At 37.1% G+C, this 21546-nt stretch overlaps 1 protein-coding gene across 26 annotated transcripts in view; it reads left to right on the top strand.

The window, feature by feature from the left end:
* The window catches only part of EPB41 (erythrocyte membrane protein band 4.1), a 199679-nt gene that overhangs the window by 68004 nt on the left and 110129 nt on the right, over positions 1-21546 (top strand). For 24 of the 26 annotated variants that reach the window (XM_064589629.1, XM_064589628.1, XM_064589638.1 and 21 more), the window contains one exon: positions 20468-20945. In XM_064589629.1, the coding sequence (XP_064445699.1) occupies positions 20475-20945 (471 nt within the window). In that variant the 5' untranslated portion in view covers positions 20468-20474. Of the gene's footprint in view, positions 1-20467; positions 20946-21546 lie in introns of those variants that run through there. The other 2 variants (XM_064589641.1, XM_064589642.1) reach the window with 1 other exon arrangement.

The raw sequence follows: 21546 nt of genomic DNA, 5'->3' as shown, positions 1-21546 counted from the left end.
TTATTATTAAGTAGGCTCCAGGCCCAATGTGGAGCCTACTTAATAAAAATTAAAAAAAAAAAAAACAACCCACAGATTTTATAATAAAATTAAAAATAAAATTTAGCAGGATCATTTTTGCTCCTTTTGAGAGTTTGCTGTTCAGTTTTCAGTTCAGCAGCAGGTTATAAAATAGGATTCATATTAGAACCTTTCTGATTTCAGTCATTTAGAAAAACGTGTAGTTCTGAGTACCACATTTGAAAGAAAGATACTGATACTCTGGAAACTATTTGGAGGAAATTGGCCAGGATAATGAGGAACTAAATATCCTCAGATAAAGATATGAGGAACAGTTTAAGGATCTGGGGATATTTAGCCTTAGAGAAGACCAAGCAGAGGGGAGCAGTGTGAGGGGTAAAAAACAATATATTGGATTGAACTATATGAAATTGCTGTTTGTTTGTTTTTTTTTAAGGTAAAAAAAGTTGAATATTGATAATTTCATCTGGTTCAAACTAATACTGTCTTCAAAGATTTGAAAAACTGGAATGGAATCAGAAGTAGGCTTATTTTGGATGATCTAGTGGCTCAAATTAGGACTAATGTGTGCATATTATAGAGAGGCAGATCTGGGTTCAATGTAAGAGAAGATCTTTCTAGAGCGAATTACCTAATAGTGGAATATGTAAAGTCAACGTCCCTGCCATCAGAAGTGCTTAAATGAGGGGCGCCTGGGTGGCTCAGCTGGTTAAGCGTCTGTCTTCTGCTCAGGTCCTGATCCCAGGGTCCTGGGATTGAGCCCCCTGACCAGCTCCCTGCTCAGAGGGGAGTCTGTTTCTCCCTCTCCTTCAGCCCCTCCCCCTGCTCTCTCTCAAATAAATAAATAAAATCTTAAAAAAAGAAAAAAAATGTTTAAATGAGAGCTAGATTGCTTGCCTCTGGTTAGCAATAGGTCAGAAAGGGTTCCTGCAGTGAATGAAAAGTTAGAGTAGGTAATTTACTAAAGTCCTTTCCATGTTAAGGGTCTATAATCTTTATGTAATATGAACAAAAATAAAGCTTTTTACTTGTGATCATGAAAAGGATTGAGATTTTTAACTCAAAGCTGTTTTTGTTTTTTTTTTTCTTCACTGAAGGAGTAATGTTTTTGGAGAATTGCTCCTCCCCCATCTTGCTATAAATTGAAGGTATAATGGATATTTGGTATAAAAATTGTTTAGCTATTCTACTTCCTTAAAGATGTTCCTGTTACTGTAGGAAAATTGTTATTTTAAACACAAATGCTTTCGTTTCTGTTTATAAACAATTTAAAAATGATTTGAACTTGATTTTTATAGTATGTGATCTTTATCTGCACAATGAGTACAGATGACTGAATTACATTTATAGACAATTTCAGGTCCTTTGTTTTCAAGTATATCTTCTCATACATTATCTATTGTTTCTACTGCTCTGATTTCGATACTTGAAAACTATGTTTTCTCATATTTTTAATATAAGCAGCATTGTAACTTATATTCCTCCCTCATGACGGCTACTAGATAAATAGGTCATTATGTTGGTCTGGGATTTCATGATACTGTGCTAGAAAACAGTATCTGCAGGAAGAATTATATTTAAAGGATATAGAGAAAAAAGGAATGAAGAGATTTTTTTGCCCCTCCCCTAAAAGGAACAGGATATTTTTAGACATGCTGAAATGTGGGGTCATGTTTTATTTCCTAGTTGTGTTTCAGTGTTGGGACTCGGCGATAGATTTACATCTTTAGAAATAAACTCGATAATTTCTATTTCACCCATATCCCATTATGTAGGAAGTATGGACTTACTATGTATTTCTAGAACAAGGATTAAGTCATCTCTTTCTGTTTATACAAACTGATTTGGAGACACTGGTGTGGAAAATTGTGTCTGGGCAATATAATGAATACACTGGGAGTTGATAAATGGAGGATATAACCATTTCAAATGAAACCCCTCATGACTAAGGGATATAATTCAAAGAACTCAGAGTAGATTTTTCTAACTTACTCTTGTATTTTAGACCTATAAAGATTCTGTGGAAGTCATTTACATAGTTCCTATAGTTCTATGTTGGGGAATCCTTATGGAGTCCTGTAAGTTGCTTGGAAGAAAGCAAGTTTCAGTAATTTTGTTTTTATTATTATTTTTTAAAGATTTTATTTGACAGAGAGAGAGAGAGCAAGAGAGAGAGAGCGAGCACAAGCAGGGGGAGCTGCAGGCAAAGGGAGAGGGAGAAGCAGGCTCCCAGCTGAGCAGGGAGCCTGATGTGGGCTCCATCCCAGGACCCTGGGATCGTGACCTGAACCGAATGCAGACGCCAACCAGCTGAGCCACCCAGGCACCCCAAGTTCCAGAATTTTGAACACCCATTGTTAGAGTGAATTTTTATATCTTCAGCTTTTTTGTGTTGCCAGGTTCCCACATATTGCCTCATTGGGAAGGGAGAAAGAAAGATGCTTGGAGATCATGTTGAAATATCGGTTGGTTGTGTGTTTGTTTATGCACATGCATATGTATGCATGCTTCGTGGAAAATGCTTAAGTTTCCAGGATTCTAAGTTCTTAGGATTAGAGCTGATTTATATGATGCCAACTGTCAAGATGTTAGAGTGTTATAAATATCTTATTACAGATATGTACACCCACTTGCAATTTTCCTTTCAAATATAGACAATTATGTATTAAAAGCTTTCAGTTCAGCAGGATAAGTGGCAGAGGACAGTTGTTACATATGGTGTACTTGACAGCCCAACTTGGCTGTAATAATTAATTGGATGGTGCTTGGAGGATTGGATTAGTGGGACATTTAAAAGGATGGGACCTATGGCTAGGATTTCCCATTTCATTTGGATAGACTATGGCTTTTGAATTAGAAGCATCTTTTAGGGCATTTGGTATTAGCTTGAGATCACTGTAGCTAAAAGGAGACTCATCTTCCTTAACTCTGTCTTGTGCACTGTTAACCCCCGTTCCAATGGAATTCTGATTTGGTCCGTAGGGATAAGGCTTTATGATGTTGTAATGGGAATAGCAATGGCCTGAGGGTCGTAATGCTTGTGTTCCTACCATCGCTGGCTTAGTTATGAGCTAAATTAATAGTTCTTAAGTTATTGGTTATTAAGGTCACTATTAGCTGAGTGATCTTAGGTAAACAACTTTACTTATTTTCTCTTAGTGACTTCATATTTGAACGAATTAGTTGATAGTTAAGGGCTTTTTCAGTTGTAGATTTACATGATTTTAACAATGATACCAAATTAGAATGAAGGGATAGCCATTTTAACACTAGGTTACCAAGTCAGAAAACAAAAAATATATTTCTATACTGAATTGTAAGCTTATTGAAGGTAGGACTTACGTCTTACTCATTTTTGTATCCCTTGAAGTATGTAGAAAATGTTTTTATTTATTCATCAAATACTTGAGTGTCAACCATTGTGATACATGCAGAAGATGTGAAGATTAGTAAGACAGAGTTGCTGCCTTTGTGGAACATTTTATTTTTATTTATTTATTTTAAAGATTTTATTTATTTGATGAGAGAGACACAGTGAGAGAGGGAACACAAGCAGGGGGAGTGGGAGAGGGAGAAGTAGGCTTCCCACTGAGCAGGGAGCCCGATGGGGGGCTCCATCCCAGGACCCTGGGATCATGACCTGAGCCAAAGGCAGACGCTTAACGACTGAACCACCCAGGTGCCCTTTGTGGAACATTTTAAGCAAGCAATTACAATATAGTATAATGTAATAAATACAAAAATGCCAGAACTATAGGGGTAATAGGAGGGATACTTAACAAGGATTTGGAATGTCAGAGAAAACTTACTTTTTCCTTTTTTAAAAAAAATTGTGGTAACATATACACAACATAATATTTACTGTCTTAACCATGTTAAGTGTTCAGTGACATTAAGTATATCCACATTGTTTGGCAACCATTACCACTATCCATCTCCAGATCTTTCTTATCACCCCAAACTGAAACTCTACCCAATGAACAATAACTCCCTATTCTCCCCTTTTCCCAGCCCCCTGTCGCACTATGAATTACTACTACTCTATTTGCTGTCTCTAGGAATTTGACTATTCTAGGTACCTCATAAGTGGGATCATAAAATATCTCTCCTTTGGTGTCTGCCTTAGCATAATGCTTTCACTTAGCATAATGTTTTTAAGATTCATCCATATTGTAGTACATATCAGAATTTCATTCTTTTTTAAGGCTGAATATATTCCTTTGCATATATATATTCCACATTTTATCCATTCATCTTGTTCTTGCTTTTATATTTAGACAACTATATGGTTTCTCCCTTTAGTCTTAACTATCCTTCTATCCTTGCTGTCCTCACTTCTTTTGATGGATTATCTGAGATCATGTTCTCTAGACTTCTATCATTCTAGTCATTGAATATACTGTTTTGTTAATGTCCTGCTTAAAATGTAGTGCTCAGAATGAAACAGTATTCTGTGGTTAACTAGAAAGAATATAATGGCTCAGTTATTTCCTATAATCTGGATACCACACTTCTGTTAAGATTATGTTAATCTTTTTAGAAACCACATTTCAGTTTTGGCTCACATGAATCTTTGAAAAATAATGTTACCAAGTTAAGTCTTCCTCATAATATAATTATGCAGTTCTTTAAAATTGTAAAATATTTAAGGAACAGAAAAAGATAAACATTACCCAATTTACAAAACTGAACATTACTGATATAGCAGAGAGTCCTTCTGGTACCTCCCCAATCTCATTTACCTCACTGTCTCTGGGGGTAACCACTATTCTAAATTTTGAGATTATACATTTCTTTATACTTTGATTATATATGTATTTCTAAGTCTAAATTAGAGTCTGAGTCTAGTTAGTATTCCTGTTTCTAATTATATATATATAATTGTATTGCTTGTTTTTCATTTTATATAAACAGTATTAAATGAAGTATGTAATACTTCAGTCTGCTTTTTTCATCAAACGTGAGATTCACCTATGTTGATATGTGTAGTTCTAGGTCATTTTCACTGCTGTAGTTTTCATCCTGTTAATTCACAGTTAATTTATTCATCTGTTCTCTGATTGATGAACATTTATTTCCACTTTTTTTTTCTTTGTAATTATTTTTCAAACCTCAATACAGAAACCTTACATTTCTTTAAAATGCCACCTTGTTGGTTTTGGTCTCTCCATCTTGAGATAGTTTTGAATTATGATCCAATCATACAGCTGCAAATTTGGTACGGACCCATGGTATATTAGTGAATCTGAGATTAAATTTGCAAGTTACTTCTGAACTTTGCAATACAACTTTTCTAGGACTGGAGAACATAACAAATTTAATGTATAAGGTTACTTATACTAGCATAAACTGTCTTTGACGGTAAGTTCTTCTTTTATATTGTTTAGTTTTAAATAACATAGGTAGTTTTGTCCCTGACATATGTCAACACTATTCAGTTTCTTTTTTTTCAAGCTATAGTTTCAATTTGACTTTCCTTTCCTTCTCCCTCCTTCCCACCCTTTCTTGCCATTTTTAGAAGGTTTTTTTTTTTTTTTTGAAAGCTCTGTCCTTTAGTGGCCTTAACCTTTTGACCATTATTTTTATAAGTATTCCTTTGCAATGCTATTTTTAAAAACTTCATTATTGTACATATATCCCTGTAATCTCCATGCTGTTCATGACTGTGTCTTTAATACTTTCTTCATGTTTTTCTAAAAACTTCTGATTGTATAAAGACAGTTTCACTGCCATATCCCCAGGGCCTAGAAAAGAACCTGGCCCTTAATTATTCTGTGAATTATAGTGAATGAACTTCATTTTCTAGAATTGCCTTGTCCTTACAAGTTCTGTATTTTTGTAGAATCTTTGGCCATGTCATCATGCCTTTTCTTTCATATGTTTTAAAATTTGTTTATAATAAGCTTATACATTTGACTGACCTACCTCTTTTCTCAGTATAAAAACTTTGTGAAGGGTGCCTGGTGACACAGTCAGTTAAGCATCCAACTCTTGGTTTTGGCTCAGGTTATGATCTCAGGGTTGTGAGATCGAGCCCCGAGACAGGCTTCATGCTCAGTGCAGAGTCTGCTTAAGATTCTCTCTCCCTCTGCCCCTGCCCCCTGCATTCTCTCTCTCTCTCTCAAATAAATAAATAAATCTTTAAAAAAAAACTTTGTGAAATTGCTATTTTCTGCCAAGTTTCTGGATATCATGTTACCAACAAATTTATTGCTCAGAATTAGGTACACAATAATAGCGCTCTTCTCTGGGCGCCTGGGTGGCTCAGTAGGTTAAGTGTCTGCCTTCGGCTCAGGTCATGATCCCAGGGTCCTGGGATTGGGCCCCACATTGGGCTCCCTGCTCAGCAGGGAGTCTGCTTCTCCCTCTGCTTGCCACTCCCCACTGCTTGTATGCTCTCTCCCTCTCTCTCTGTCAAATAAATAAATAAAATCTTTAAAAAAAAATAATAGGGCTCTTCTCTTTTGAGAGGGAGAGATGTCATCAAGCTTAGTCAATACTTTCATTGAATTCTTTTAGCAAATAGTAGGTTATCTGACATACTCTACCATTATTATTATTTTAAAGATGAAGTAGTTTATTGGACTTTTATTTGTTATTATGAAAACTTGTACTTCTGTATGTTGCTGTTGAAAAACAGAGAACAGAAGACATTCCTTCTTCATTGGATAACAAATCATAACCTCCTCGGATTTACAGCTGTAGAATATTTATTTATTTTTAATAAAAAATTTTAAGTTTTTATTTAGATTCCAGTTGGTTAACATATAGTGTAACATTAGTTTCAGTGTACAATATAGTGATTCAACACTTTCATACATCACCTGCTGCTCATCACAACAAGTACACTCCTTAATCCCCATCACCTATTTCACCCATCCCTCCTCCAACCTCCCTGAAATACTCCACTGTTATTAAATCTTGTCTCTGTGCCAGTGTTAAAATTGTGTAAGAAAGCATTTTACCTTCTGGTAGTCTGTAGTATATTTTTCACATGATCCGTGGTGGGAGACAACCATAGCATCTGTTCCAATCTTAGAATATTTGCTAAAACAAGCCGTGATCCAATGCAAGTTTCTGATTCATACTTGCATACTAATCAGATGATATTTGATGTTCAGTTAATTTACTGTAGTCTTTGGGTCCAAGTGAAATTTTACTCATATAATAAATCTTAGAGAATTTCTTGAGTTTAGAAATTAGTTAAGTATTGCTAGATTGGATTGGCTCTAAGATGATAAAATGACAGAGTGTAAGAAAAGTTCCATAAGTCTTAGGTAAAACCACTTTGCAGCTAGAGATTTTCAGGTTTTGTTTGCATTTACCTTGAGATTTTTGAGTTTTTAAGAAGTTCTTCCTTTCCATTATACTTTCAAACTAAACCATTACTTTGGTTTTGGTTTTCCAGAAGAGAGTATATGAATACAACGCCTTATATAAATAACAGCATTAAAGACTTTTGGTCTCTACTTATAAAGAAAGACAGTGGTCTTTATATTGGTGTAGTTTATTCACAGCATCTACTTACTAGTCACAATATAATGGGAACCTCATAGTAGGCTTATATAGTACTTGAAGGGCCAAAATATTATTTCATAAGATACATGTGTTGAAGTTAAGACTAATGTCTTATTCTTCCTTAGCACTTATTCTTATTTTAGACATGATTTAATACACTTGGATCTTCACTTTCCTTGTCAATGGTAGATTAGAAGAAGAGATGTTGAAGCTACTTGTTGGTAGGCCACCTGGAAATCTGGGTTAATTCTGCAAATAAATGAATAAGAAAACTATTAAAGGCAGATATAAAAAATAAAAAACCACAATGCTCACATATTCTTATGGCAGAGCTCACTGTCCCCACAGACTTTAGTAGCCCTTGAGGACATTAGCACTGCATAGTAATTGAGGCTCATGATGATGACTAAATCAGGAAAGGTTTAATTATGTTCTTTAGGTTATTTAGATAAAACAAGGAAGCACATCCACTTACAAAGATTTCCATACAGAAAGGCTAGCCTGACACATTTTGACACCCAAAGGAAGTAAAACTCAGTTCTTTGGAAAAGAACCAGTTCCTCAGTGATGCCCAGTAATCATGGAGGTTGTGTATCCTGGGAGAGCCCAGGTGGTATACTTTGAGAATGTGTCTAGACATTGTCTAAGTATGAGCTTGAAGTCTATGGAGAAGTGAAGAACATTTCTTTGGTCTTCTTGGAAGGAGATGAGTAAATTTGTTTATTTGGAAATGTCTTTGAGTTGATTCAATGGTGTTAGTCATCACAGAAATGTCTTAAATTAAAAATTAAGTTGTTGAAAACAGCATGTTCATGCTGAGTGACATTTCTGACTCACTCATTATGGCAAGTATTCTTTAAAAGTCTACATAAGGAGTAGTTAAAGGTCAAAATAATTTCAGGAGGATGAAGGGAGAATCACAAAGAAATTTTTGTGTATTTTAAATTACCATTTTTATCTGAAAACCACATAGGTGGTTATTCCTATTTTTCTAGAAGTACTAATTAGTATACTTAAACGAGTTATCAAGGAAAGATACTTTCCTGTGGTCTTGAAGGGATTAATTTTTATTGGGAAACTATTATTCTGCATATTTTTTGAAACTTCAATACTTGAATATTTTTTCTTTTAATCGACAAGAATGCCACTGGATTCTGTTGTCTGATTAGAGAAGCAAACAGGCCTTTTATCCTTTATTTTTCTGTTTTTTCCCCTTCTAACCCAAATCGTCATTCTGACTTTATAAAAAAGCCTTTTAAAAATAACACAGTTACATCACTATTCTAATGTCCCTTTTATTTTCTTCCTTACCTTCCTTCCTATCTGTAAAATCTTAGTATTGGGTGGAACCTTAGAGGTCTATTAATGTAAGCACCCGCTTGATGGAAGAACCTTTTCTCTGGCATCCATAATTGATGGTCATTCATCTTCTCATGGGATATTTCCAATGATCATAGGCTCACTACTCCTAAGCAGCTCATTTAATTATTGATATCTCTAATTATTAGGAGTTTATTCCTTTTACTTTATCGAGATGAAAACTTTGTAATTTGCAAAGATTAATCTGAATTCTGCCCTTAGAAATAACATAGAATTTGGCAGCTCTTGAAATTCATGAGAGCAATAATCACTTCCCTGCTTTCTATTCTCTTTATCTAGGTTAAGCATCCCAATATATACTTTTTTTTAACTAAACTCTGTGCCCAGTGTGGGGCTTGAACTCATGACCCCAAGATCAAGAGTCACGTGCTCTACCAGCTGAGCCAGCCAGGCTTCCCAACCATTCCAATATCTTGCAGTTATTTATCTGATGACGTGGTTTCAGATTCCATCATTATCTTCTGTCTCTCCTTCAGACAGATTCTGGTTTTAAAAAATAAACTGTCCAGATTTGAATGTAAGGTTGAAGATGTCATAGAAGTAGTGATAAGTGAGGGATTGTTACTTTTCATGGTCTTCTGCATGGAGAGTGATGCTAGGATGTCAGCAACTATGTTTGTCTCGCTCACTGTTGTAGCTCCACAACTTACCATATTGCCCAGAACCTTGTAATTTTTCAGAAAATATATGTTGAGGAGTTAAATGATTACTCTGGTCACTGTAAATCTAGAGAAACGCAGCTAAAGATGATTAGCTATTTTAGAATTTTATCTCTATTGGAGCTGAATACATTCAGTCAAGACCTTAATATCCTTGTCTTACGAACTTTTGTCAAATTGGATAACCTCCATCCTGTATATGTAAAATATATGGTTAAACCTAAGTTATTCTTTTTTCCTTATGTTTATTCATTTACTGAACAAAAGTTGAGTGCCTACAGTGTTCTGTGCTAGGTAGCACCAATGCTATGCTAAGTACTAAGTTCTGTGCTGGGTCGCACAAGTTCTGTGCTAGGTACTAGGTATACTGTGGAAGAGAAAACAGCCCTGTTGTCATGGGTATTACAGTGTAGTTGGTCATGGTGGAGTGGGGAAGACAAGACATTAAACAGTAAATGTCCAGTATGTTCTTATCCATTGAGAGAGTCTGTGAAGGAAACAAGTAGGCTCTGGGATAAGAGAATTGGAGAAGGGACTTATGGGGACACTTTGTAGATATTAGAGCAGTCAGCGAAGGTTGTTTTGAGGAGGAATTATTTAAGCTGAAACTTGAACTATAAGAAGGCACCAGACTTTTTGCAGGGGGTAGGGTGTCTTCCAGTCTAAGGAAATCGCATGCACAGATGTCTTAAGTCAGGAAAGCACTTGGCTAGCTAGTGTGACTAGAATATAGAGGACAGGAGGAAAGTGGAACAAAGTGAGGTCATTGAGATCATTCAGGGGGCTATAATTCCGGTGAGAAGAGAAGGAACCTTGCACAAACATGGTAGCAGTACAGAAGGAGAAAAATGGACCGATTCTAAATACATTTTGGAGGTAGACTACAGAATAACGGGTGGATTGAACTGGGAAGGGAAATGGACAAGGCTGACACAAGGATGGTGCTTTGGTTTCTGGTTTGAGCTACTAGATGGTAGGATTAAGCTCTTTACTGGAGATAGGAAAAAGAGAGAATCAAGAGTTTAATTTTGGGGGGGCACCTGGATGGCTCAGTTGGTTAAGCATCTGCCTTCAGCTCAGGTCATGATCCCAGGGTCCTGGATCGAGCCCAGGAGTCTGCTTCTCCTTCTCCCTCTGCTGCTCCCCCTGCTTGTGCTCTCTCTCTCTCTGTCAAATAAATAAAATCTTAAAAAAAAAAAGTTTAATTTTGGACAGGTTGTATTGAGATGCTCATGAGATAGCCACCTCTCTTTCTCTTCTGTTTTGGTTCTATTGCTATACCTTTTTTATCAGAGTGGGTCAAGGAAAGTGTGTTATAAAAATGCCTCAGACTGAGACAGGAGACTGCCTGGGTGAATGAGAAGCATACTAATGAAATCAGCTAGAAAAACTAAGGGGGACGCTAGTTCTTAAACTTCGGTTGCAAGGCTTTTCAAGTTTCTCTGCCCCGTGTTGGTTTCAGCTTCCTTAGGGATCCCCATTGTGAATTTTTTCCCTGATAACCTGAATTTACCCAATCATGTGTTGAGTTTCTCTCTGCCTCTAGCCTCTCCTCTACTTTATTTACCTACTTCCCTGCTTAAAAACCTCCACTGCCAGGATAAAATCTGAACTATTTTTTTTTTAAAGATTTTATTTTCTTATTTGACAGAGAGAGAGAAAGAGCATGAGTGGTGGGAAGGGGCAGAGGGAGAGGGAGAAGCAGACTCCCTGCTGAGCTCGGAGCCCCGATGCAGGGACCTTTGCAGGGGCCATTGGGGTGGGGGGTTTGAGGCGGGCCCAATCCCAGGACTCTGAGATCATGACCTGAGCCAAAAGCAGACACTTAACCAACTGAGCTACTCAGGTGCCCGTAAAGTCTGAACTATTAAACATGTTATTCATGTCTTTCATGATCTGTCTTCTTAACCTTTCTTTCAGTTTCTCCTCATTCCCTCTTCACATACACTCTATAAAGAGAAATATGTATATGAGTGGGGGACAGGAAACTGGTGGGAATGGAGGTGGTCTTGGCCAGATTGAATAGCTTGTACATAAATTAACAGATAGAGGCTTCTTTAGCAGAGAACAGTGAGGTAGAAGCATCTGCAGTACCAGGTTGTAGAAAACAGATACTATTCTGGGAATTTACAATAGAATCACTACCCTGTTGTGTATTAATAGTTTTATTAAAGCATGGCTTGGGTCTATGATCTGAGGCAAATTTTTAAACCTCCCAGAGCCTGTTTATTTATATGGGAAATGAAAACACCTACCTTATAGAGTAGTTGTAAGATAACATGGTAAGGTATGTAGGATAGTGGGTGGTATTTAGTAGCTACTCAGTAAATGTTATCTACTATTATTTCTATTAGAATTAATTTTCTTTTTAAAAAAATTTTTTTAAAAGATTTTATTTATTTATTTGAGAGAGAGAATGAGAGAGAGAGCATGAGAGGGGGGAGGGTCAGAGGGAGAAGCAGGCTCCCCGCTGAGCAGGGCGCCCGATGTGGGACTCGATCCCGGGACTCCAGGATCATGACCTGAGCCGAAGGCAGTCGCTTAACCAACTGAGCCACACAGTCGCCCTAGAATTAATTTTCAATGGTAACTCTATTCTAACCTTACTTAATTCTACTTTCCTTTTGTAGCCCTTTTCCAACCAGTAGGGACTACTTACTAGTTCCTGAATAGTTACAGTATTCTCAGTCATGCCAGTTCCCTTGTGCAATTCCATTTGCTCTTTGCACTTCAGGTTTCTTTCCGTTGACATCTTATACTCACCCTTCAAAGCATAACTTAAAAACCACCTTTTCTGTGGTGCCTGGGTGGCTCAGTTGGTTAAGTGTCTGACTCTTGATCTCAGCTCAGGTCTTGATCTCATAGTCATGAGTTCGAGCCCTGTGTTGGGCTCCATGCTAAGCATGGAGCCTACTTGAAAAAACAAAACTAAACCACCTTTTCCACATGGCCTTTTGTGATCACTCCAGTTGAAAGTTCTCACTTTAGGGGCGCCTGGGTGGCTTAGTTGGTTAAGCATCTGCCTTCACCTCAGGTCCTGGGATAGAGCCCTGCGTTGGGCTTCTTGCTGAGCAGGGAGCCTGCTTCTCCCTCTTCCTGTGCCCCTCCCCCCTGCTTGTGCTCTCTCTCTTTCTCTCAAATAAATCTTTAAAAAAAAAAAAGTTCTTACTTTATACTTTTTAATGCTTAATTGGTTCTACTCTCGAGGCCTTGTCTGATTAAGCACTAGGTACTGTCTGGTGTTTTAGTTATTTATATATATAAGTTGCCCCTGCTATCTGAAAGTAGAGTATTCCTGTCCTTTTTGTAAGCCAAAATGGTGAAAAGCAAAGAAGCAATTACCATTCATTTACATGGAAAATTTTTTGAGTGTTCCCAGACCCAAAAAAATAACCACTCTTAAAGCTTTTCTGATATCTTAGGACACATCTTGCTAATATGCACAGAGATAAGTCAAGACAAAGCACAGGTACTGATAGACACAGTGCAAAGCTATGGTGACTTGATGCTGAGATGATGAGTGTAGTTCCCGGGAAGGAGCTTGGCGGAGCCACCCTATCGCTGCTCAGGGCGTGTGCCACCTGTGTAATGGCTTGCTGCCAAACAGATGCTGAGGGTGCCTGGGTGGCTCAGGTGGTTAAGCATCTGACTCTTGATCTCAGCTCAGGTCTTGATCTCAGGGTTGTGAGTTCAAGCCCCACGCTGGGCTCCATGCTAGGCTACTTAAAAAAAAAAAAAAAAAAAGAATGGCCTACCTTAAAAAAAAAAAAGGAGAAAACCCACAAACAAATGTTGAATGCCATTTTTGCTTCTCAGTTTTTTCGTAAAAGTGCAAATCCTCTTCAGATTTCTTTCAGTTAGTGAAAATAGGCATAGATGGTCCCCAGTTTATGATGGCTTGATTTACAATTTTTCTGACTTTACAATAGTGCAAAAGCTATTATGCATTCAGTAGAAACTATGCTTTGAATTTTAAATTTTGATATTTTCCTGGGCTGGTGATACGTAATACCATACTTTTCTTGTGATGGTGAGAAGCAGCCACAGTTCATAGTCAGCCATGCAGGCGATACACTTAAAACCATTCTGCAACCAGTTTTTCACTTTCAGTACAGTATTAAATAAATTACATGAGATATTCAACACTTTGTAATGCGGTAGGCTTTGTCTTAGTGATATTGCCTAACTGTAGGCTGATGTAAGTGTTCTGAGTACGTGTAAGGTAGGCTAACCAATGATGTTCTGTGGGTTAAGTGTATCAAGTGCACTCTCAACTTACAATATTTTTAATTCACTATGGGCTTATCAGGACATAACTGCATCATAAGTGAAGGAAGATTTGTACTAATGTAGGTCTTTTTTAAATAAGCGAAGTGGCATAACTCGAACTTTTGAAAAGCGGGGGATACCTGTATGTCTTGTCTCCCTAAGAATTGTGTATTATTCTTCTTGGGTTCCTTTCAGTTGCTAAACCCAAACCTTATAAATGATTAGCACTCAGTAAACCTTGATAGATGTTCACAGAGCTAATTTGAAGATTATTACTGATACCTAAATCATTATACTTCATCCATAAATGGTGATCATAAGGAATTTCCTTAGTGGTACCAAACTATAGTTGTTTTTTCAAAGTTTTCTACCCAAGAAGGATTGATGGAGTACCGACTGTACTAATGTTAGAGAGAAGTATAAAAAAGATGAGAAATACTGTCTGGCCCTCGCAAATCTGCTCAGTATTAGATTTTTAAAGATCTGATTTGCCTGAAGTCAACAGATGCACACTATTAAAACAAGTGTATCTTGTTTTATACCAGATGGGGTGTAATTCCAAGGGCTTGGAAGATAAGGATTGAGATGGAATTGGAACTCATTGCTTTGTCTAAAGTGCTTATTATTATTATTTTTTAATCAAAAGACCTCTTTCTGACATTAAGTAAATAGATAACCTCCTTTTGGATTTTGTATCCAGAATGAAAGGAATATCATTTGCTGCAAACAGGAAGGGCCTGTTTGTAGAGCATTTATCCTGTTTGCTCCTTGGTTTCTTTGTATCTTTTCCTCTGGTTACGCATCTTATTATTTGTAACAGGAAGAACTTGGCTGCAGGTATAACAGATTTGTCAGGGTGAGTTTGAGCTTTTAGTAAATGGTCCATAGGTTATTTTCTTTCTGTTAGTTTTTGTTTAATTCTGATCAGCCTCAGAGCTAACTGGAGATACTTGCCTGGTTTATTGTTTGCATTTAATATTCTCTCTACTCCCATTCCCCTTTGCTTTTGTGGCGCTTACTAATAATGTTGCTACCCATGAGTGCATGGCTGGAAAGAACATGCGTGAAAGCTTTCCTTAATAATTTATTTTTATTTTTCTTTGTATACTCTGAATTGTAGCATCTCTGCTGAATACTAACTACATTGTCTGATTTCCTGATTGTTTTCCTGCATTTAATATATGATATTACCTAATGTTGGTTTCAGTATGTTCCTTCCAATAGAATTCTTTTGCCCTTCTGCTTGTATGTCTGTTCCTTATACTGTGCTCTAATCCATTCTTTACTTACATTCAGTTTTTTACATATGTCCAATTATGTGGCAAAATGTGTCAGTTTTTCACTGATAGATGTTATTCTCTAATTTGTTATTCATGTCTTTTTTTTATTTAAAAATATTTGTTGAGCACTTAATATCTATCAGACATTTCTACGTATTTGTGAGCTTCTGCTAAATAAAACAGAGACACTGCCCTCTTGTGTTATACATTCTATTATGGAGGGCAGACAATTCATAAAAGAGAAAAAAGAAAAGTAAATAAGCAAGGTAATTTTAGACAATAAGTGCTATGCAGAGAGTTAAAATATGGTGATTTGATAATGTCTTGGTAGCTAATTTTTTAAAATTTGAGTATAGTTGACATATAATGTTATATAATAATTCCGCTATTTAGTGTTTACACAAAGGAAATGAAAATACTAATTTGAAAAGATACATGCACCCCTATGTTTATTGCACCATTATTTACAATAACCAGGATATGGAAACAACCTAAATGTCCATCAATAGAGAAATGGATAAGGAAGATGTGGTAAATATATATAATGGAATATTACACAGCCATAAAAAGGATGAGCTTGCGCCATTTGAGATAACATGGATGGACTTAGAGGGTATTATTCTAAGTGAAATAAGTCAGACTGAGAAAGACAATACCATATGACTTCGCTCATAAGTGGAATATAAAACAATAACAAAACAACAATGAATGAATAAACAAACAAAAAACAGAATCAGACCTATAAATACAGAGAACAAACTAATGGTTGCCAGAGGGGAGGAGGTTAGAGGGTTGGGCAAAATGGGTGAAGGGGAGTGGGAGATACAGTCTTCTGGTTATGGAATAAGTAAGTCATGGGATTAAAAGACACAGCATAAGGGATACAGTCAATGATATTGTAATGGCGATGTATTGGGACAGACGATAGCTACACTTGTGGTGAACATAGCATAAGGTATAAACTTGTTGAATCATTTTATTCATATGCCTTGATCATTTATTCCTAAATGTGTCAAAGAGATCATACCAGTGGAGATACCAGGAACACTGATTCAGGGCAAGTGTCATGACTACTTGGACAATTTGGAATTGCCATAGCTCTATAATCAACATTTTCAGTTACCTTTTGATTAAGTAACAAAAAGAATTCTGAAAAATGTTAATGGTTCTGCTTCAACGTTTAACAACATGTTGCATTCGTTGCTTCATTCATTAATTCGGCAGGCATTTGTTGAGCATTTACTGTATCAAGTATTTTTCACTGTTCATATTCTACTTTCTAAAACTAGCATTTTGCCATCTTTATTTCTTAGGCATTTTGAGTATGTTCCAAAAGTAATAGTGTTTTTTTATGCTTTGCTACTCAAAGAGTGGTCATTGGGCCAGCGGCATTGGCAACATCTGGGAGCTTGTTAGAAATGCAGAATCTCAGGCTCCATTCCAGACTTGCTGAATCAGAATCAGGATTGCTAGGTGATTCGATGCACATTAAAATTTAACAAGTACATATATAGCATATGGATGGTTACCATCTGTGTATGTGTGTGTGTTTTTAAAACAATTGAGTACTTTTACTCATTCAGCTACTTTCTTAGAGACTCCCTTTCATGTGAAAGCAATTATGGGAATATCCTTAGACAATCTTTTCTATTTTTAAAATTCTATGAAAAAATTATAAAACACAGGAGTAAGTAAATACTCTTCATTTACAGAAAGATGCAAGTAAAAGACTGCTAGAAGTGGAGCTTAAGTGGTTTTCATATCTGCTAAAATTTTCACAAAAGATTTGTAATTTTTAAAAATAGGTTTTTATGAGAGACCTTGCTGCAAAGTCTGCTGTATGGGAAGATTTTATTTTTTTAATTTATTTTATTTTATTTTATTTTTTTTAAAGATTTTATTTATTTTATTTGAGAGAGAGAGAATGAGAGACAGAGAGCATGAGAGGGAGGAGGGTCAGAGGGAGAAGCAGACTCCCCACCGAGCAGGGAGCCCGATGCGGGACTCGATCCCGGGACTCCAGGATCATGACCTGAGCCGAAGGCAGTCGCTTAACCAACTGAGCCACCCAGGTGCCCCTAACTCCTTGCTTCTAAACCATTAGGCAAATGAATCACCTGGGGATCTTGTTAACAGTGTTGGATTCAATAAAGCTGGGTGGGACCCAAGAACCTGCATTTCTAAGACAATTCCCAGGTGATGTCCATGCTGCTAGATAACAGACCACATTTTTTCAGTAGCAAGGCTCTACTTGATTAACATTAGCATTAATCAGGACACTGTGCTTTAAGAAGAAAGGCACAGAACAGGACTTGCTCCTGTCCAACTCAAGGGGAACCAAAGAACCAAACTCTAGTCAACTTTCCACTTTTTTTTTTAAATTTTATTTATTTATTTGAGAGAGAAAGAATGAGAGACAGAGAGCATGAGAGGGAAGAGGATCAGAGGGAGAAGCAGACTCCCCGCTCAGCAGGGAGCCTGATGCGGGACTCGATCCTGGGACTCCATCCTGGGACTCCAGGATCATGACCTGAGCCGAAGGCAGTCGCTTAACCAACTGAGCCACCCAGGCGCCCGGGAAGATTTTAATACAGAAGTGGTTTTGGTACATTTTCCATAGGTGAATGATAAAGTCATATCTGAAACCCATGGAAAATCATGCTTAGTTCTCATCCTGTCCTCTCTTTATTTTTGCAAAGGAAGTATGAAGTAAACTGATGCTCTCAAATCAAATTATTACTCTTTTAGAATAAATAGTAGTTTGATATCTGGGTTTTTTTTCTGGTTGTTTGATTACCTAGAGATTAAAGAAAAAGACTTTTGGAAAAGTCAGTTGGCTACTCCTAATATGAGGAGGAACTGATGACAATTTTATTTCTTTTATTTAAGTACAAGTGTACCTCACTCAAGGGTAGCAAATTAGAATGTAGATTTGTCAGTAATGTTTTTTTTTTTTTTTAAAGATTTTATTTATTTATTTGAGAGAGAGAGAATGAGAGAGAGCACATGAGAGGGGGGAGGGTCAGAGAGAGAGGCAGACTCCCTGCTGAGCAGGGAGCCCGATGCGGGACTCGATCCCGGGACTCCAGGATCATGACCTGAGCCGAAGGCAGTTGCTTAACCAACTGAGCCACCCAGGCGCCCCAAAGTTTTGGCTTTTTTTTTTGTCAGTAATGTTTTAAGTAGTGTTTATAAAGACTGAATTGCATATTTTATTAGCACAGAGTAATTTTTATGACTTAGTAAATGAGAATAGAAAATGTGCTTTGGTGAATTTTTTATTAAAGCTTAAAATATTTTAATATTTTTATTGCTTAAAATAGTTGCCAGGAGAAATACATCATAGGTAGAGAGAACAGCAAGTGCAAAGAGCCTGAGAAGGGAATGAGCTAAATATAGTTCATTAATTTGGATTGTGAACATTCAAATAAAATTACTTTATCTAAATAGTGTGAAGCAGATGTGAAGAGAATGTAAATGCTACTTTTTGAGTGGAGTGCTTTTTTTTTAAAAAGATTTTATTCATTTATTTGAGAGAGAATGAGATAGAGCATGAGAGGGGGGAGGGTCAGAGGGAGAAGCAGACTCCCCGCCGAGCAGGGAGCCCGATGCGGGACTCGATCCCGGGACTCCAGGATCATGACCTGAGCCGAAGGCAGTCGCTTAACCAACTGAGCCACCCAGGCGCCCGAGTGGAGTGCTTTTAAGTATAGCGGTGAATCAAAGTGTGAGATCATCAATAGTCAACTTTATTTTCTGGTGTGACAAAAGTTTCTTGTGTGTTGGTTATTTTTTTTTTTTTTTAAGATTTTATTTATTTATTTTAGAGAGAGAGAGAGAGCATGAGCAGGGGGAGGAGCAGAGGGAGAGGGACAAGAAGACTCCATGCTGAGCACAGAGCCCAAATCGGGGCTCCATCCTAGGACTCTGAGATCATGATCTGATGTTTAACCAACTGAGCCACCCAGGCGCCCCTGGTTATTCTTTAGTAAACTAGATGTTTCAATGTTCTTTGGCTATGATTGTGAGACCTGACTAATAATACTGGGATTTTGAGATCAAGAGACTAGAAACCCAACAATTTTGAAATATGTGAGCTCTAGGGGCGCCTGAGTGGCTCAGTCGTTAAGCGTCTGCCTTCGGCCCAGGTCATGATCCCAGGGTCCTGGGATTGAGTCCCGCAACAGGCTCCCTGCTCTGCGGAAGCCTGCTTCTCCCTCTCCCACTCCCCCTGCTTGTGTTCCCTCTCTCGCTGTGTCTCTCTCTGTCAAATAAATAAAATCTTTAAAAAAAAAAAAAAAAAAGAAATATGTGAGCTCTATAGCCTGCCGTCTCACTTTTGCTCTCAGCATTTGCTTTCTAAATCTGTCTTCTCTAAACTTTATTTTCTTTTTAAGATTTTATTTATCTGAGAGAGACAGAGATAGCAAGAGAGAGAACAAGCTGGGAGGAGAGAGAGAAGCAGACTCCCTGCTGAGCAGGGAGCCCAATGCGGGGCTTGATCCCAGGATTCTGGGATCAGGGTCCTGAGCCAAAGGCAGATGCTTAACCTAATGAGCCACCCAGGCACCCCTAAATCTGTCTTCTGTATTTTGTTTCTTTATTTTTCTATTTTTCACTATTGTAATAACTTCACTGTCTACACTTAAAAATGCCGAGCATTGAAAATCATATTTTTCAGAAGGAAAAAAGGTCTTAAGGAACTTAAAGGAGGATACTTCTGCAAAAGACTGTAATTTAGTATTATAACATGAAAATTTAAGGATTTTTTGGTGATTATTTTAATCATATACTTGTCACTGTTGTCTGATAAGTGATCAGAATTCTGCATTTGCTGTTCTTAATAGAGAAGTCTATGCATTCTAAGAAATATAAAGAAAAAGAACAATAAAGAGTTGGGGACCTTTTAATCTCATCATTTCTCGCAGTATAGAGACATTGGCAAAGGATAATTCCTGCAAACTTTGCACCTTTATTAGATTGATACCCTCAAAGCATAGTATACAAATATCTTTTTTAGGAAGGATAAAATGGTATTTGCTATATACAGTTCAGTGCATTGAATTTGAAATATGCATTTCACTAAGTTGGCCTCAGGGATAAGGTAATTTCTCCATGTGCATATATTTAGCAAGTCAAAGCATTAATAATTTATTCAGGATGTATAGGTGAGATATTTTTGTATTTTAATGGAAAGTCTCATGCTTAATGGACTGGAGTACTGTCTGTTGGTGATTAAATATCCAAATATTAATTTTGGCACACTTGACATGATTTAGGGTTTTGCCTACAGTAATTGGTTTTGATTATAAGAGCTCCCCTTTTCTGTCTTTTTAATAGCAACATCATGACAACAGAGAAGAGTTTAGTGGCTGAAGCTGAAAATTCACAGCACCAACAACAGAAGGAAGAAGGTGAGGGAGCCACAAATTCAGGCCAACAAGAAACTCAGCTGGAAGAGGCTTCTCAAGAGGCAGCTGAGGGAGATAATCAGTGTGAGCAGAAGCTGAAAACATCTAATGGAGATACTCCTACACATGAAGACTTAACCAGAAACAAGGAGCGGACATCAGAAAATAGGGGCCTGTCACGGCTGTTCTCCTCATTTCTCAAAAGGCCAAAGTCTCAGGTTTCTGAGGAAGAAGGCAAAGACATAGAGTCAGCTAAAGAGAAATGTGAAGGAGGTCAGAAAGAGATAGAATTTGGACCCAGTCTTGATGAAGAGATCATTTTAAAAGCCCCAATTGCAGCTCCTGAACCTGAACTCAAAACAGACCCATCCTTGGATCTTCATTCATTAAGCAGTGCAGAAACACAGGTAAGGATGTGCGAATGTGTGGGAGGTGTGTAATGAAGACAAGTTATACAGTTTATTTTTCACTTAATAACATTTGGTGTTATTTCTTACTAACCAGTTGACTTAGGCATTAATAGGAATAAGTAACATGAAGCTTTGGAATTTCTGTTGTAAAGAAATTAATGTAGTCAATGGAAACTTGACTTTTTAAAAGATATACTCTATACATTTATATTTACGTTTTATAAATCAAAGAAAACAAAATGAAAGAAAAGTATTTATCAAATGAGTTTATTCAGGCTATGTATTAGTTAGCTGTGATAATAGAACAAATCTAAGATTTTTAATGGGGGGGGAATTACATGGTTTAAAGTTCATTTTGTTGGAATTATTAGGAATGGGACAGTTTATCTGCAAACGTGGTCCTTTTATGAAAATCCTCAAAAAAGCCATGTACTAGATTCAAGCCATCCAGAGGTATGTGCTAGGTTTGAGCCATCCCTGCCTTATTTTTATTGTTTTCTCCAACCAGATCATATTACCAGAGTGTAAGTTATAGATAAGGAAGGCTAGCTTTTTATATAACCTTTGTAGTATACAGTAGTCTGGGGCCTTAACTGTC

Source organism: Mirounga angustirostris, unplaced genomic scaffold, assembly GCF_029215605.1.
Source record: "Mirounga angustirostris isolate CCGP_5_RB_7025 unplaced genomic scaffold, mMirAng1.0.hap1 SCAF_4, whole genome shotgun sequence".
Lineage (NCBI taxonomy): Eukaryota > Metazoa > Chordata > Mammalia > Carnivora > Phocidae > Mirounga > Mirounga angustirostris.
This window is presented reverse-complemented; position numbering and strand designations above follow the sequence as displayed.